This window comes from Armigeres subalbatus, chromosome 3, assembly GCF_024139115.2.
Source record: "Armigeres subalbatus isolate Guangzhou_Male chromosome 3, GZ_Asu_2, whole genome shotgun sequence".
NCBI classification, from domain to species: Eukaryota; Metazoa; Arthropoda; class Insecta; order Diptera; family Culicidae; genus Armigeres; species Armigeres subalbatus.
The window spans coordinates 223,065,066-223,080,979 of record NC_085141.1 but is presented as its reverse complement, the minus strand read 5'-3'; the positions used below and the strand labels follow the sequence as shown (position 1 = coordinate 223,080,979).

The 15,914-nt window shown below is 42.5% G+C and overlaps 1 protein-coding gene and 1 long non-coding RNA gene across 2 annotated transcripts in view; one reads left to right on the top strand and one right to left on the bottom strand.

Annotated features, from left to right (window-relative positions):
* The window catches only part of LOC134220219 (calpain-C), a 99,154-nt gene that overhangs the window by 74,963 nt on the left and 8,277 nt on the right, over nt 1-15,914 (top strand). The window contains exons 3-6 of the mRNA XM_062699216.1: nt 12,960-13,578; nt 13,637-13,904; nt 14,065-14,548; nt 14,615-14,972. Of these exons, the coding sequence (XP_062555200.1) occupies nt 13,115-13,578; nt 13,637-13,904; nt 14,065-14,548; nt 14,615-14,972 (1,574 nt within the window). The 5' untranslated portion in view covers nt 12,960-13,114. The remainder of the gene's footprint in view (nt 1-12,959; nt 13,579-13,636; nt 13,905-14,064; nt 14,549-14,614; nt 14,973-15,914) is intronic.
* On the bottom strand, nt 2,883-3,921 carry LOC134225925 (uncharacterized). The gene is made up of 3 exons (XR_009983355.1): nt 3,732-3,921; nt 3,465-3,646; nt 2,883-3,129 (listed from the first exon to the last, which is right to left on the bottom strand). It is a non-coding gene; the product is annotated as an uncharacterized LOC134225925 (long non-coding RNA).

Genomic DNA, 15,914 nt, shown 5'->3' with positions numbered 1-15,914 from the left:
CGGTGCATTGGACCATAGTGTCTATACATTGGACCATAGACCTGTGCAGGAGTTCATCAAATTCACTCACTCGATGGATTTTGACATTTGAGCGGGTCGTCTTCTCGAACAAAAGTTCATTTTGCGTTCATTATGCGACCCGCTCAAACGTCATAATTTCTTGGGGGAGTTCATTTTGCTTTAGTCTATAGGACTCTGAGCCTCCAATCAGAAGTTTGCTTCAACGTAAATGACATGATGTAAGCGCCTTTAATACATTCAGGGTGCTTTTCTTATGCCAATTACCAATTACATTCAATTACTTTCACTAATTAATACCCACTATAGGGGTGCTAATGTTTTTATTATTGGATTCAAATTAGTGCCCTCAAATTGCATGAAACTGATCCCGCCACGCTCTACCCCATTGACGACGTTCTGCTATTTTCTAATACCTCTCGTTATATCATCGACGGCGGTCTTGAGTAACAACTCAACAAACAACGGTGGTCGCAATGTTGAACAAAGGCGGACAAACGGTGAGAATACGTCATCGCCATGGACTGCTGAAAATTATGATAACTATATTTACTACAATGGCTCGGGCTCCGACGATGTTGAGACCAGCGTCATTTGACCAAATATGTTCTCCGTTTTCTCAGACGTTGCTGATGCTCAAAGATGGAAAGCAGATGCACTTCGGGTCAATAAAAGCTTCGAAAAACTGGAGCGAAAGCAATGGCACAGGAGTGTTCAAACGTTTCTTGCCTCAACTACTTATGCAAATATTGAAAGGAATGTCTAGATGTTTTGTGTGTGTGATCTTCAGCTTTTTATGTTTCTTGCGCAGAGTTGCATTGGTAATTCACAAAAATACGCCAAATGCCAATTTTCTACAAAAAAAAAGCCAATGGATTTAGGTTTCAGCTCACAAAAACTGGTAAACCTCTCACAATGAGGTGGTGTGAATGGTTTGTTGTTGTGGAAACATGCTGTTTTGGAAAACCAAAACAACCATTCCGACGAGGTCTCGCTTGTTGAACATGGGAGAAACGTAGAAGACAAGCTCCACTCGACAACGCTGCCACTTCGTTGTTGTGGAAAGAAATTTATGATACACAGTTAAAGAATGAAGGCGGTTAATTTCCAATTGATACTGACAATTGAGAATCTTGAAAAAGGAAACATTCGAATTAGTAGTTACTTTAGAATTATGTTAGTTTACATTGGAAAAACGTAACGAAATTTTAATTCTGAAAATCATATTGTAATCCTATGCCTTATAATAAAATAAACTATTCTGTATTTAGTTGCATAAAAGTAGCAATTTTGCGATCATAGAGATACGAAAAATAACAGCAATTAGAACGAATATTAACTATAAAGGGCAAACTATTAAAACTAAAATAAAAATATAACATCGTTCCTTAACTATTTTTTGTATATTACTGTAGGAATGTTTTTTTTTTGAAAAACATGTTTTGCTCATTTACACATTTAGTCAACTGGTAGACATGTAGACATCAACCGACCCAATTGCTGTTTGGTACCTTTTCATACCTTGCATAGCCTTTTTGCTGGTAGCGTCTTCACTACAATGTTCAACAACAGACATAAACAGAACGCCAACATCCGTAAACTAGGCTAATGAAATGCGGCAATTTATTATAACTTCCAGTAAACACGCAGGCGGATTTTATGTGGTGAAGTGATGGGCATTGAAGCAACGAAGTGTGGTACCACATATATGAACGTGAAAAAAAGATGATGAAGACTCGGAAGCGTGAGGAAAAGTGGACACGTTAGATTTTATGCATTAATTTGAGTTTTGGTTTCTTTCAGTTTCGTTTCCTTCAACTATTTGAGAAAGATCATAGGATCACACTGTTTTTTACACACAGATTTTAACGAACTTTTCATAGTAAGGTAAATGTTCCATTTTGGACCCCTATAGGAAGTGCTTACCGATATCTGCTTACATATATGTATCAAATGGCACATTTGATATAGGCGGAAATCACACCATTTCATAGATGGAAAAAATAAAAATAGAAATAGAAATTTGAAGTTGGCATCAAGTGTTGATAAATCGCTGATACAACTTTCTGAAATGAAAATATTCTTCGTTTTGAACAGTGCAACATATTTTGGACAAGCCCATATCTTTGTGTTTAGTCACTGCTTTCTGTTCCGTAGGGCACCATAGCTCTTGCCATCCGGAAGATGCTCCCAGTCGAACCATTCCTCGAGCACGACGACACGCCACATTGTCCCTGACGCCGAATACCCGGATGGGAAGCTGAAATTCCCTAATCCCAAATCCTTAGCCCCGTCCATCCTTAAACATTGTAAACTAACCTCGAGTCACCAGGAGTACGCTGGCTTCTACCCCTCTCTTACTAACTGAAAAATTAAATGATATTGATTGTATATATCACAAAGAACTATCCCAAGTAACATTTCAAGTTTTATTCCGCTCTAGGAATGGTTTTCAAGATCGAATTACAAGAACTGACAATAAAACCCATTACTAAAGGATTACCTTCTGATGACCACTACCCGCTCGGAAAGATCTCCTAGACATCTCCCGCGATATCTCTGAGACAAAAAAATTAGTCTCCTAGATATTTTTCCTCGATGTCTAGTAACTGTCACACCTCAAATATGCCTCAAATGCAACAACCGTTTCTACCTCAATTTTAAACCGTTTGAGCCGATAGCGATTTGACAGATAGACTCTCTTAGATAACGCAGAGATATCTACTAGACATGGATACCACCATTCTTCTAGATTTTTGCTAGATATGACGGAGATATGGGTACCTTGATTCTTCTTCTTTTCATTTTTATTTATTTTTCGGATGTTAAAAAAATATTTTCAGTTATTTTTAGAAGCGGTTCGAAGCAATTTTTCTTTTTATTTAATGTTTTCAAATAATAAATTATATTTAAATGTTCGCTTCATACAATAATTCTTGAATATGTTTTCTGTAAACACACAGAGATCGACGAGTGTGACAGCAAATGGAACCAGCTGCATTGAACATCGACCGATGGAAGCCCTGGAATCGAGCCTGGATAAATCAGGCATTTAGCCCAAAGGTTCCGTTCTCGGTCTTGCTGTGAAGGACGTCTATTGTAAATGCGAACCTGTTTGGAATAAAGGAAGGTGTTGTGATTTCGGAATGTTTTTTTTTTCTCTGGATTTGAGATTTTTTTCGGAATATCTTTCGGGACGAATGACGACTGGGTTCCACAAGGAATCTCCACTGAACTCCAGAAAGAACATTGTCTATCCGGTACGGGTTCTCATAAAGATGCGTTAAGCAACGCATCGTTTTGTTCAACAGATAAAACTTCGGATCGGAAGTCAGTACTTTCGAATTTACAGTGTTACGCCGACAATATTGATTGGATTCCAGAAGAAACCGTGGAATCATGTTAGGATTTTTCCTACGGTTTCATACGGTTTGGTGTGCACGTACGTTAACGTCGGCAAAAGATTTCGGATCCGCATGGGTTCGAAGATGGCTCCGCAGCTCGGCAATTCTATACAATGCCGTATCACAAATTCGCCAGATTGCTTCTATCGTGCGCCGCCTCGCAAGCATATCTGCCATTAGATAGGTCCACATCGGTCAATCCTATAGTTCTTTTTTCACAATTCCTGTGCCATTAGAAAATAGAAGATAATTCATAAAATTTAATTAACATTTGACATAAAATCCTCAAACAAAAACTATTTTGGTTACCTGGGGTGTTTTATTATTTCCTTTGTTTATTACTTGATTAGACGGCAATGCACACATAAATAATTTAATTTCACATTCACCGGCAGAAACGAATTATTATGGATCATGCGGGCAGCGCTTACGCCGCAGACTACGCGGAAGGTAATGAGAAAATTTTTGACAGAACCGCTTCGGATCACAGCAGACTGTGAGTGTATGGGTAAACACACACACATGAAAAGGCTTGAAGGGGAGTTGGTTCGAGCCTAAGATGAAAACGAATCTTGACTAATGTGGTTTGCATCTTATCCAGGTAGATTCCTGTTCTCTTTTAGACATCCTTCCATGCGGGTATAAGAGTAAGATATGTCCAAATGGCCCTCTCTAGATTACCACTATAAACCTCTTATAAGAGTATATAAAAATCCGTTTCAAGCCGCCCGCAAAAAAGGGAATTTGGCTGCGGCAGCTGTCAAAAATGTTGCTTTGAAAAAAGAGAAACAAAACCTTGCAAACAAATAATAACAAACTAATGTGTTGATGAAAACTAGTGATGAACTCTAATTTTTGAAAAATCACTTTAATAAAGCTTAAAAAAAAAAAAAAAAAAAAATGTTGATGAAAATCATGATGAGTATTAATACAAAATAAAACTTTTTCAAGTTTTTTTTTTTTCAATATGCTTTCATGGAAATGAGGTGCGCGCTCGATTTCATGGTGAAAGCTAGTGCAAAAATGAGATTAAGCACTACGCGCCCGCAAAATAATATAGTTTTGGGCAAGAAAATAAAAAATATTATAACATCAATGACGTAAATCTTCACTGAATTTATTGATATTACACTAAAATATGTTTGTTTTTTATAGCTTTTACCAAAAACGTGTCATTTGCGGCGAAAACACCGTCTAATCATAATTTCCAGTGATAAATTTCACTGACTTGAAGATGGTTCACCATTTCCAATATGGCCATCATAGATTTCGATCAGAAAAATGTTGCTCTTATTGAACACCGTTATAAACCCTTTGCAATGTAAATATTCTTATTGGGGTTATTCATTTGACCACATTATGACCAAAAATTATGGCTTTGATCAAGCTTTGAAAATTGAACTTATTACGCTCTTCGTTACAACCATAGAGTTGTTAACAAGACCAATCGGCATTTGACGTTTGAAGCTTTTCGTGCAGATTTATCAGAGGTTTATTGATAGCAATAAGAACGCCAATAAATCTGAGCAACTAGCCATGGTGACTGCTGTCATAAATCCGCTATAAGAATTAAATAAATCCAACAAGCATGAAAATTGTTACTTGGGATGGCTCCCTAAAGTGTTTTACACGCCTGAGCCTACCAAATAAACGAACTTGAAAACACATATTTTGGACCCCCGAATGTACACATTTTGGACACCACCAATATGAGCAACCTTAGGGAAGATCGGGTAACCAACCCTGGTGGGAACTATGGTCGTATGCTGACAGGGAAGGGGGGGGGGGTTTGCTCCTCTCCGGAGGCGCAAATCTTACCGAGCGTCTGTTCTCCATGTCAGGATCGGCTCACAACAGCGTCTGTTCTCCGTGTTAGGGGCGGCTGATCATCGTCCGAGGGCCAGCGAGGGACTCTAAGTGAAACTGTGCACCATGGTCCACCGGGAATAAAGAGGAATACTGATGGGCGATATGCAAAGGCGCGTGATCGGGTGGTGGCCGATCAATGAAAGAATATGTAGGCTGGGGATCAAAGGCCGGTTCTTCAACTTCAGCATAATCAACGTCCATAGCCCACACTCCGAAAGCACTGATGATGATAAGGACGCATTCTACGCGCAGCTGGAACGTGAGTACGACAGCTGCCCAAGCCACGACGTCAAAATCATCATAGGAGATTTGAACGCTCAGGTTGGCCAAGAGGAGGAGTTTAAACCGACTATTGAGAAGTTCAGCGCTCATCGGCTAACGAACGAAAACGGCCTATGACTAATTGATTTCGTCGCCTCCAATAATATGACCATTCGCAGCACCTACTTCCAACACAGCCTCCCGTATCGGTACACCTGGAGATCACTACCGCAGACAGAATCACAAATCGACCTAGAGCGACAGAAGCAACCTGATGTCGCCACTGCATACGCGCAGTATCTCGAGGCAGCGTTGCCGAAAGAGGGTGAACTCGATGGGGCCCCTCTTGAGGACTGCTGGGATACAGTCAAAGCAGCCATTAACGACGCAGCGGAGAACAATGTCGAGTATATGGGACGAAGTCGACGGAACGATTGGTTCGACGAAGGGTGCAGACAGATTCTGGAGAAGGACGCAGCGCAGGCGGTCGCGCTGCAGCAAGGTACCCGGCAGAACGTGGAACGTTATAGACGGAAGCGGAGACAGCAGACTCGCCTTTTTCAGGAGAAGAAACGCCGCCTGGAAGAAGCGGAGTGCGAAAAGATGGATCAGCTGTGCCGTTCTTAAGAAACACGCAAGTTCTATCAGAAGCTCAACGCATCCCGCAAATGCTTCGTGCCGCGAGCTGAAATGTGCCGGGATAAGGATGGGAAAAAGGTGGAAGCAGCACTACTAGGAACATTTGAATTGCGCTGAGAGTACAGGCAGTGAAAGTCAAGGGAGCGGAGGAGATGACTACGTCAGTTCAGCGGACGATGAAAGCCAATCAGACCCCACCTTGAGGGAAGTTAAAGATACCATCCAACAGTTAAAGACCAATAAAGCAGCTGGTAAGGATGGTATCGGAGCTGAGCTCATCAAGATGGGCCCGGAAAAACTAGCCACTTTTCTGCACAAATTGATAGTCAGAATCTGGGAAACTGAACAGCCACTGGATGAGTGGAAGGAAGGGTTTATATGCCCCATCTACAAGAATTGCGACAAGCTGGAGTGTGAGAACTTTTGAGCGATCACCATCCTTAATGCCGTCTACAAAGTGATATCCCAGATCATCTTCCGTCGTCTGTCACCATTAGTAAATGAGTTCGTGGGAAGTTATCAAGCCGGCTTCGTTGACGGCCGCTCGACAACGGACCAGATCTTTACTGTACGGCAAATGAAAAGTTGGACTGGTGGTGCGCCACTGCACCAAATGTGTTATGTACAAGACACTAATAAGACCAGTAGTCATCTACGGACACGAAACATGGACAATGCTCGAGGAGGACTTGCAAGCACTTGGAGTATTCGAGAGACGGGTACTTTGGACCATCTTCGGCGGCGTGCAAGAAGACGGTGTGTGCTGGGGAAGAATGAACCACGAGCTCGCCCAGCTCTACGGCGAACCCGGTAGCTAAAGCCGGAAAGGTACGATGCGCAGGACATGTTGCAAGAATGCCGGACAGCAACCCTGCAAAGATGATGTTCGCTTCCGATCCGGCAGGTACTAGACGGCGTGGAGCACAGCGAGCAAGGTGGGCAGACCAGGTGCAAAACGACTTGGCGAGCGTGGGGCGCATTCGAGGATGGAGACATGCGGCCTCCAACCGTGTATTGTGGCGTCAAATTGTTGATTCAGTGTTATCTGTTTAGATGTAGCTAATTAGTTAATTGATTGTCTTTAACGTCACAGCGCGATCTGTTTGTAATTTCGAGTCCCGTCCTCCAATGTTGAGTGTGACTGTGGGTTGTTTATGTCGTTTCCAGCTTATTGATGGTTGTTGGTGAGAGGAGAGAGTTTGCCGATGATGAGAGCCTCACTCAAGCTTAGAGTGTCAGTGTATTAAGTTAGTATGGACCGAAGTTTATCCATACGCAGGAGAGCCAGTGTGTCGAGAAATCGGGAAATGTGGGAAATATGCGGGAATTGAAATTCTATGCTGTAACTGCGGGAAAAATTCGGGATTTTTTTTTAAATCGTTTCGGTGCCTTAGGCAATGGTTTAAGTCTAGGATAGGATGTGACAATTGAATTGCGACTGCCTTGTTGTTTCCTTAGTCGATTGCTTCGACGAGGTGGTGGCCAGTGCTTCCGAAATTTTTTTTGGCAAAATCCGCCAAATAATATATGTAAAAAAATAATGTTTTCTCGTTCATTTCTTCCATTATTCATAATAAAAAATGTTACGTACTATCAGAAACAATTTTAACATGGAATTAGATGAGTTTTACAGTGAACTGGGCAAAAAGTTGGTTAATAATGCTTCTAATCCAGTGTTTTAAATAAGCATAACCCTTGAGAATCTTGCATACATCATTTACAGTCTGGCATAAATTCATTTCACCCAAAAAAAATCAAAAACAAACTTTTGATTTCTGTCATAAATTTGTATTTAATTTTCCAGCAACACGGCCAAACTAACAACAAACTGCCCTTTTGAAAATGTGATACCGCTGATCGAAGTAATCGATTTCGACAGAAAATCGGTACGATTTTTAATGACTAATTGGCACATCCTATCCTAGGTTTAAGTAATCACTGGGGCTGTGAAAAAAATATAGGGTAAGACGGTATAATATGCCCCGCCTAAGGCCAAACCTCGATAACTTTTTACTTTTCATCGCAATTTATGCAAACTTTGTGTTATTTAGTAGTGCAAGAAATCGCAAATGCATTGCCCGTGAGTAGTCATATAAAAATATTACAGATAACACGTAATAATGCTTTTTTGAAAAGTCGCGAAAAATGGATTTCAAAAGGTGCCTGGGCAATACGCCCCACCTTAGCCAGAGAAGTTCCATAGCCCTTCATTAGTATTTCATCAATCCCATAATAAAAAGGTTACAAATCCTTATGTGCTCGACATTAAAAAACCAACATAGGTCCATTTAATCAGGTTTTATTTACATTTCAATAATTTCCATACAATTTGGAAGCAACTGCTGCAAGCTCGCCGCGCTTGTGTCCAGTTGGTAAGGGCATATCGTCCTGCCTACACTGGGGCGTTTTGGCCAGTAAAACATATTTTCGAAAATCGTTTTTGAAGAGTGAAGCAATTTTATATCATATTAACCACTGAGAAAAGTTATTTTGTTGCCCAACTGAGTGTTCCCGTGCAAGTTTTGCGGACAGTATGCTAGCGTCGCTCCAGAATGTTGAGCAAACAAACATGAAAAGTTACATCAAAACTGTCACTTTTTGTATTTTGCTATTATTTTCATTATGTAATACAAAAATACTTCCACATTCACATAGTACGATGGTTTTACAAATATTTATAGGTACCAACTGATTTTGACCCTTAGTTAGTTATAGTTTTCTAGAAATCAAAGAGGGGCGTTTTGGCCAGGGGGGCGCATTATACCGTCTTACCCTACACTGTAAAAAAGTTCAATCATTGAAAATAAAACTTAAAAATCAATTTTCTCAAAAACGAATTTTTCAATATTTTCATAATGGAGTCATAATGGAGAAATGACGGACAATGTTTTTGTGGTACCTTTGCTGGCCCTAGGGGGTACCTCGTAAAAAATGCATAATGACGGCCGTATTACAATTCCAATCGGAGCTTATTGATAAAGTTTCGATAATTGTGAATTTTTTTATTTCAAAACATTGTCTTGTACATATTATGCATGGCGATCAGTAAATCAAGGCCAATTGAACCCCACCCTCCTCAACCAGAAAAGCGTATGAGAGGCTGCGGAACAAAAGATCAAACGGATAAAACGTCGAATGATCAAATTTAAAAAATCTTAAATGCAATCTACCTGATCTAAACAAAATGTTAAATAATATGATAGAAACATGCTTTTGAATTAAAATCTAGAATCTAAAGGTTCGGGAGCCTCCGTTTCAGAGGCATGAAGGTTTTTGTTTTAGAAAAGCTCGGTTGCTTCGTTGCAAGAGGATTAGAAGCATCCTTCTACACTTCTCGGAAGCCTTCTTCAGAGCAGCTCGAATGACTCCTTTCAAGATGTTCAGAATCCTTCTTGCAAAACCCGAGCAGCACATGTCAGTAAAAATGTTTGCAGCAACTCGTAACCCACATGTGGAACACGCGTGCTGCTAGGGAAGGTTCGGAAGCCTCCTTTTCAAGAGCCCTATGTCTCCTTCCAAGTGGCTCGGAAGCCTCATTTTAAGAGAGTCAGAAGCCTCTTTTCAAAAAGCTCGGATTGATCCTTTCAAGAAGATCGGAAGTTTTTTTTTTTTCAAAAAGCTCGGAAGCCTCCTTTCACGAGGCTCGGAAGCCTCCTTTCAAGAGGCTCGGAAGCCTCCTTTCAAGAGGCTCGGAACCCTCCTTTCAAGAGGCTCGGAAGCCTCCTTTCAAGAGGCTCAGAAGCCTCCTTTCAAGAGGCTCAGAAGCCTCCTTTCAAGAGGCTCAGAAGCCTCCTTTCAAGAGGCTCAGAAGCCTCCTTTCAAGAGGCTCAGAAGCCTCCTTTCAAGAGGCTCAGGCCTCCTTTCAAGAGGCTCAGGAAGCCTCCTTTCAAGAGGCTCAGAAGCCTCCTTTCAAGAGGCTCAGAGCCTCCTTTCAATAGGCTCAGAAGCCTCCTTTCAAGAGGCTCAGAGCCTCCTTTCAAGAGGCTCAGAAGCCTCCTTTCAAGAGGCTCAGAAGCCTCCTTTCAAGAGGCTCAGAAGCCTCCTTTCAAGAGGCTCGGAAGCCTCCTTTCAAGAGGCTCAGGAAGCCTCCTTTCAAGAGGCTCAGAAGCCTCCTTTCAAGAGGCTCAAGCCTCCTTTCAAGAGGCTCAGAAGCCTCCTTTCAAGAGGCTCAGAAGCCTCCTTTCACGGGGCTCAGAAGCCGCCTTTCAAGAGGCTCAGCAGCCTCCTTTCAAGAGGCTCAGAAGCCTCCTTTCAAGAGGCTCAGAAGCCTCCTTTCAAGAGGCTCAAGCCTCCTTTCAAGAGGCTCAGAAGCCTCCTTTCAAGAGGCTCGGAAGCCTCCTTTCAAGAGGCTCGGAAGCCTTCTTTCAAGAGGCTCAAAGCCTCCTTTCAAGAGGCTCAAGCCTCCTTTCAAAAGCTCGGAAGCCTCCTTTCAAGAGGCTCGGAAGCCTCCTTTCAAGAGGCTCGGAAGCCTCCTTTCAAGAGGCTCGGAAGCTTCCTTTCAAGAGGCTCGGAAGCCTACTAGAGGAGGGCAAAAAACCTTTTTTCAAAAAGCTAGGACGGCTCCTTTCAGAGGCTAGAAAGCCTACCCACAAGTGAATCGGAAGCCTCTCTTTAAGACCTTTGAAAGCTTAAATTCAAGAAGCTCGGAATTCTTCTTGCAAGAGGCTTGGAAACATACTTTCAACAGGCTCAGAAGCCTCATCATTTAAGATGCCATCATTCAAGATGCTCGAAAGCCTCTTATCAAGAGCTGCGGAAGCCTACTTTCAAGAGATTCAGAGGCTCCTTTCAAGAGGCTCGGAAGCCTCCCTTCATAGGGCTCAGAATTATTCTTTCAAGAGGCTTGGAAGCTTACTTTCAAGAGGGGGTACCTCAATTAATGCAAAAGTTCCAAGGGGTACCTCTCAAGAAAAAGGTTGAGAACCGCTGAGGTAGTGGACAAAATACTTGGCAAGTTGAGTCAAGTACGAGACACTGAAGACGGCCTCACAGTTGAAGTCGAAATACGTATCTGCAAAGATAAAAAATCGTAGTGGAATTAAATGGAAAATACTAAACTCGTCGGTTGACGACGAGTAGAGACGGTTGCCATTTTTAGAATAAAATATAATCATTCACGATATTTTTTTGAAATTAGAATAGAAATTTTTAATTGAAATCTTCAAAATTATATCGGGAATTGAAAAAAAAATATCAGGCAAAAGTCGGGAAATATGCGGGAGTTTCAAAATGAAAGTTAAGTGGTCACCCTGATATCATATGTTTCTTAGCTATATCCTTGTTCGAAATGATCAGACATGGATCGATCGACGAGTTTGCTTTGGCGACTAAATGGGCCGTATGAATAAAAAAAGCAAGTTCTAGTTAACTACTTTTTGAGTAGTAAACGTCACTTGTGGAACATGTTCGAACCGTTTATGTGCAACACGACGCATATAAAATCTATAATAAACTATCAACCGGATCAGTTTTCCCGGGAATCCGTTTTTTCCTTATCTCGATCGATTGTATCATATGTGGCTTTGAAGCCGATAATGAGTGGGCAATGTCACTGGGCTCGTTGTATTCGCGGCATTTCTGCAAACACCTGGTCTTTGGCAGAGCGTTCGCCGCACATTAGGCCCGCTTGATATTGCTGGCGAACTCTTTTCTTTTCTTTCTTTCCGGATAACGTGATAACGTGTCCTGCGCATGTGCTCGCAGGTTCGTCGCCATATCGCCATCGTTGTCTGCTTCATCGCCATTCAGGTAGGTGCTCTTCGTAGAGCACCGTTCAGGATTATCTCTCGCTCATTTGTAAAAAGTTTCCTGTTCATGTCCTTCCACACGCTGTGGTATGTGGCCCTCACAAGAACGGTTTAGTTTCTCATAGAATTTTCGTGCGTTCTCAGCATTGTACAGTTGCTCCGTTCCTTCATGGTCTCATTCATCCTGATGGCGCTATCTCCCCGAAAACTCGAGTTTTGTTCCTTGCTCGTTTGTATCGTGCCTCGTTCGCCCTCGTGCGGTGTTGCAACATTCTGTGACATATGTCCTTGTCCTTGTAGTCAATCGTCATCTAAGATAATTCGGATTCATACCGTGGTTTTCTCATGAAATGCTTGCTTTAGCAGGAATTCAACTCCCAATTTTTGTTTACAAAATAAGTTACTCCCAAATCGCAAATCGGTCCCGATATATCTTGTTCTATGCGAATCTCCGTTACCAAACCGCAGGTTTTTGTGAGAGCTTATTGTCATGATACACCTAAATGACTTCGAATTAGGTGATGGAATAGGTATTTTAGATTTAGATTGTCTGGCCCAAATCTCTTACCATGTGCATCAACAAAAGCAAAAATTGGGTTTGGTAATCAAACTTAACACCCTGCGTTGGGACCTATTAGACACATTTGAAATTTCTGTTGAATTTAACGAACAGTATGAAATTAGGCGATTTTTTTTAACCGGATAATTTGCGATAAATTCATTAGCTATGCTATAGATAAAGCAGCGAATTAAATATGACTGTCCTAATCTAAATCAGGTTAAGACCTGATCTCATGCTTTACATAAATAATCCATATATTAAATACGCATTAGTCTTATGTGTAATAAAACATAGTAAAAAATCATTAATCACTTGAACGATGTTTTATAGAATAACTGCTAGATGAGTAACTACGTAACGAGAACAATAAAACAATCAGCTGCAACGCAACACGACGCATATAAAATCTATAATAAACTATCACTAATTATATTATCGCCTTCTCTCTATCTTCTACAGAATTGAGACGCACACAAGGTGCCATACCGTGCCGTACCCAGTGATTACATTTTCCTACTAACGAGATGAGATGATCGTCTGCGGCAACAGAAAGCCTTCACATCCGCTCCATAGCCCAACAGCGCAACGCAATTAACGGAACACTTTTCGAAACCATGACTTCCTCCTATGAACGAATAAAGGCAGAATGTAAGCAAAAAAATGTCCTCTGGGAAGACGAAGACTTTCCGGCGACGCAGTCGTCGGTTTTTTACCATCAGACCCCGCCCTTCACATTTCAATGGAAACGGCCGCACGAAATCACCCAAAGTCCGGTGTTCGTTAATGATTCCACGGCACAGTTCGACATTGTGCCGGGTAAAATGGGGGACCGATGGCTCGTGAGCTGCCTGGGTGTGCTCTACCTTTCGAAGGGGCTCTTCTATCGAGTCGTTCCAGCAGATCAAAACTTCGAGAAGCCATACTATGGGATGTTTCGCTTCCGACTGTGGTGGTGCGGTGAGTGGTTGGAAGTTCTAGTCGACGATAGATTACCAACAATCAACGGAAAGCTGGCGTTCTTGCAAGCCCAGAACTCAAACTCCTTCTGGCCGGGCCTGCTGGAGAAAGCCTATGCCAAGTAGATACGGATTTATTCCACGCTGGTAATTATTTAAATAAAAAATCATTCCTTGTAGATTACACGGGTCCTACGAAGCTTTAAAATACGGTACGCTGCTGGACGGCCTGGCGGATCTCACAGGAGGCATCACCGAATCGATATCGATCAAGACGGATGGCAATATTCTGATACGACCTCCCCTTCTCCACTCGCTACTGGACACGACCAGCATAGTGACCTGCACAGTCAACAACGGGACCGCGACGCAAATCCGGAATCAAACCGAAGCTTTGCCGAACGGAGTACACGTTGGCATTAACTATCGGTTGTGCTCTCTAGACAAGGTAGATATTATCTTTTGAAACTCCAAACTAGGATTTTGATATCTGGTTTGTGCCCTATCAATAAATTTTGCACCAACTAAATGTGGATAATTATAATATTTGTGATGCTGTGCTTATATGTATGGAAATGCAATAAATGTAGCGCATTATTTAATTCTAGGCTGAAACAATCATGGGGGACACCGTCCAGCTGGTACGACTTCGGAATCCTGTATCGCAAACCCTAAACAAATCCGCCACCTTCAACGGAGACTGGTCGTCCTTCTCGAGCTCATGGGAGCGCGTCCCCATGAACGAACGGAATCGTCTCATCGAGCAGTTGGACGTCGGCGAGTTCTGGATGTCGTTCTTTGACATGACCCAAACCTTTAGTCATTTGGAATGTGTCCACCTGGACTCGGATACTGCCCGAGACGAGCCTCAGTTAGCCGATAAGAACCGACGCTGGTTGATGCGTCTCTATCAGGGTGCGTGGAAGCGTGGTGTAACCGCTGGCGGTTGCCGTAACAATCCCGACTCATTCCACATCAACCCACAGTTGCAGCTCTTCCTAAGCGAAAAAGAGGATGTGATAGTCTCGGTTAACCAGCACAGTGTGCTGGAACCGAAGGTGATTGGATTCACTGTGTACAACCTCAATAACGGTAGACATTACTCGATATTTATTATCAAAGCCCAGAACTTATTTACTTTATTTTTATAAATTTTAGTTCAAAACATCAACGGGTGCCTATCGAAGAACTTCTTCAAGAAACATAAAAGCTTAGTCAATTCACAGTATACCAACTCACGTCAGATCAGCCATCGATGTTCGTTAGATCCCGGGCGCTACCTGATTATGGCTACGACGTTTGAACCCGCCGAAGAAGCGTCATTCAGTGTTCGAGTCCTGGGGACAACGATACGGTTATCGCTGCTGGAAACGCAGACCATGCTATTGTTGGATCCATTCCCGCTGCTGAATTCAAACGCCAAAATATCAATGGATTCAGCCAACAACAATGTTAGTGCAGCGACCAGCACAGCCCAGTACGAACCAGTATTTATGCAGTTGGCAGACGATCAGCGGTAAGTTGATTTAGTTTAACCATCTAATTCAAATTGGCGTGAGACCAAATGACATTTTTGGTTTTGAACCTTGGTTAGGTCCAATCCCTTGCTATCCGGCATTCTTGCAACTTGTCTCGCCCATCGTATCCTTCCAGCTTTTGCAATCTTATGAACACTGGGTTCTCCGTAGAGTTGGGCGAGTTCGTGGTTTATTCTTCAACGCCGTTCTCTTGCACATCGCCGAAGATGGATCTAAGCACGCGTCTCTCGAATACCCCAAGTCCTCCTCGAACATGGTCTTATGTCTCAGGTCTTATGACCATAGAGGACCACCGGTCTTATGAGCGTTTGGTACATGATACATTTGGTTTCGGTTTGAATCTTTCTTGGCCGCAGTTTCTTCTTCATCATCCTCTTCTTCTTCTTTCTTCTTCATTGGCATTACATCCCCCACTGGGACATTGCCGCCTCGCAACTTAGTGTTCATTAAGCACTTCCACAGTTATTAACTGCGAGGTTTCTAAGCCAAGTTACCATTTCTGCATTCGTATATCATGAGGCTAACACGATGATACTTTTATGCCCAGGGAAGTCGAGACAATTTCCAAACCGAAAATTGCCTAGACCGGCACCGGGAATCGAACCCAGCCACCCTCAGCATGGTCTTGCTTTGTAGCCGCGCATCTTACCACACGGCTAAGGAGGTCCCCAGTCATCCTCGACCACCTCGAAAGTATCCTAGTCTGCCGTAACACTGTCTCCCAGGCGTGCCCTGTCGCACCCGGGGTGGCATTGTGCATCTCGATTCGAACGTAATTCTATCGAGTCGAACATGTTTGGCATTACGGCTTTCGATTCGATCTCGAAAACGACTCATCGTTCGAGTATGCTCGAGGAGGTACAAGAATAACGAGATGTTTTGGCATTATGGAGACTCGATAGCACACTGAAAAACGACTC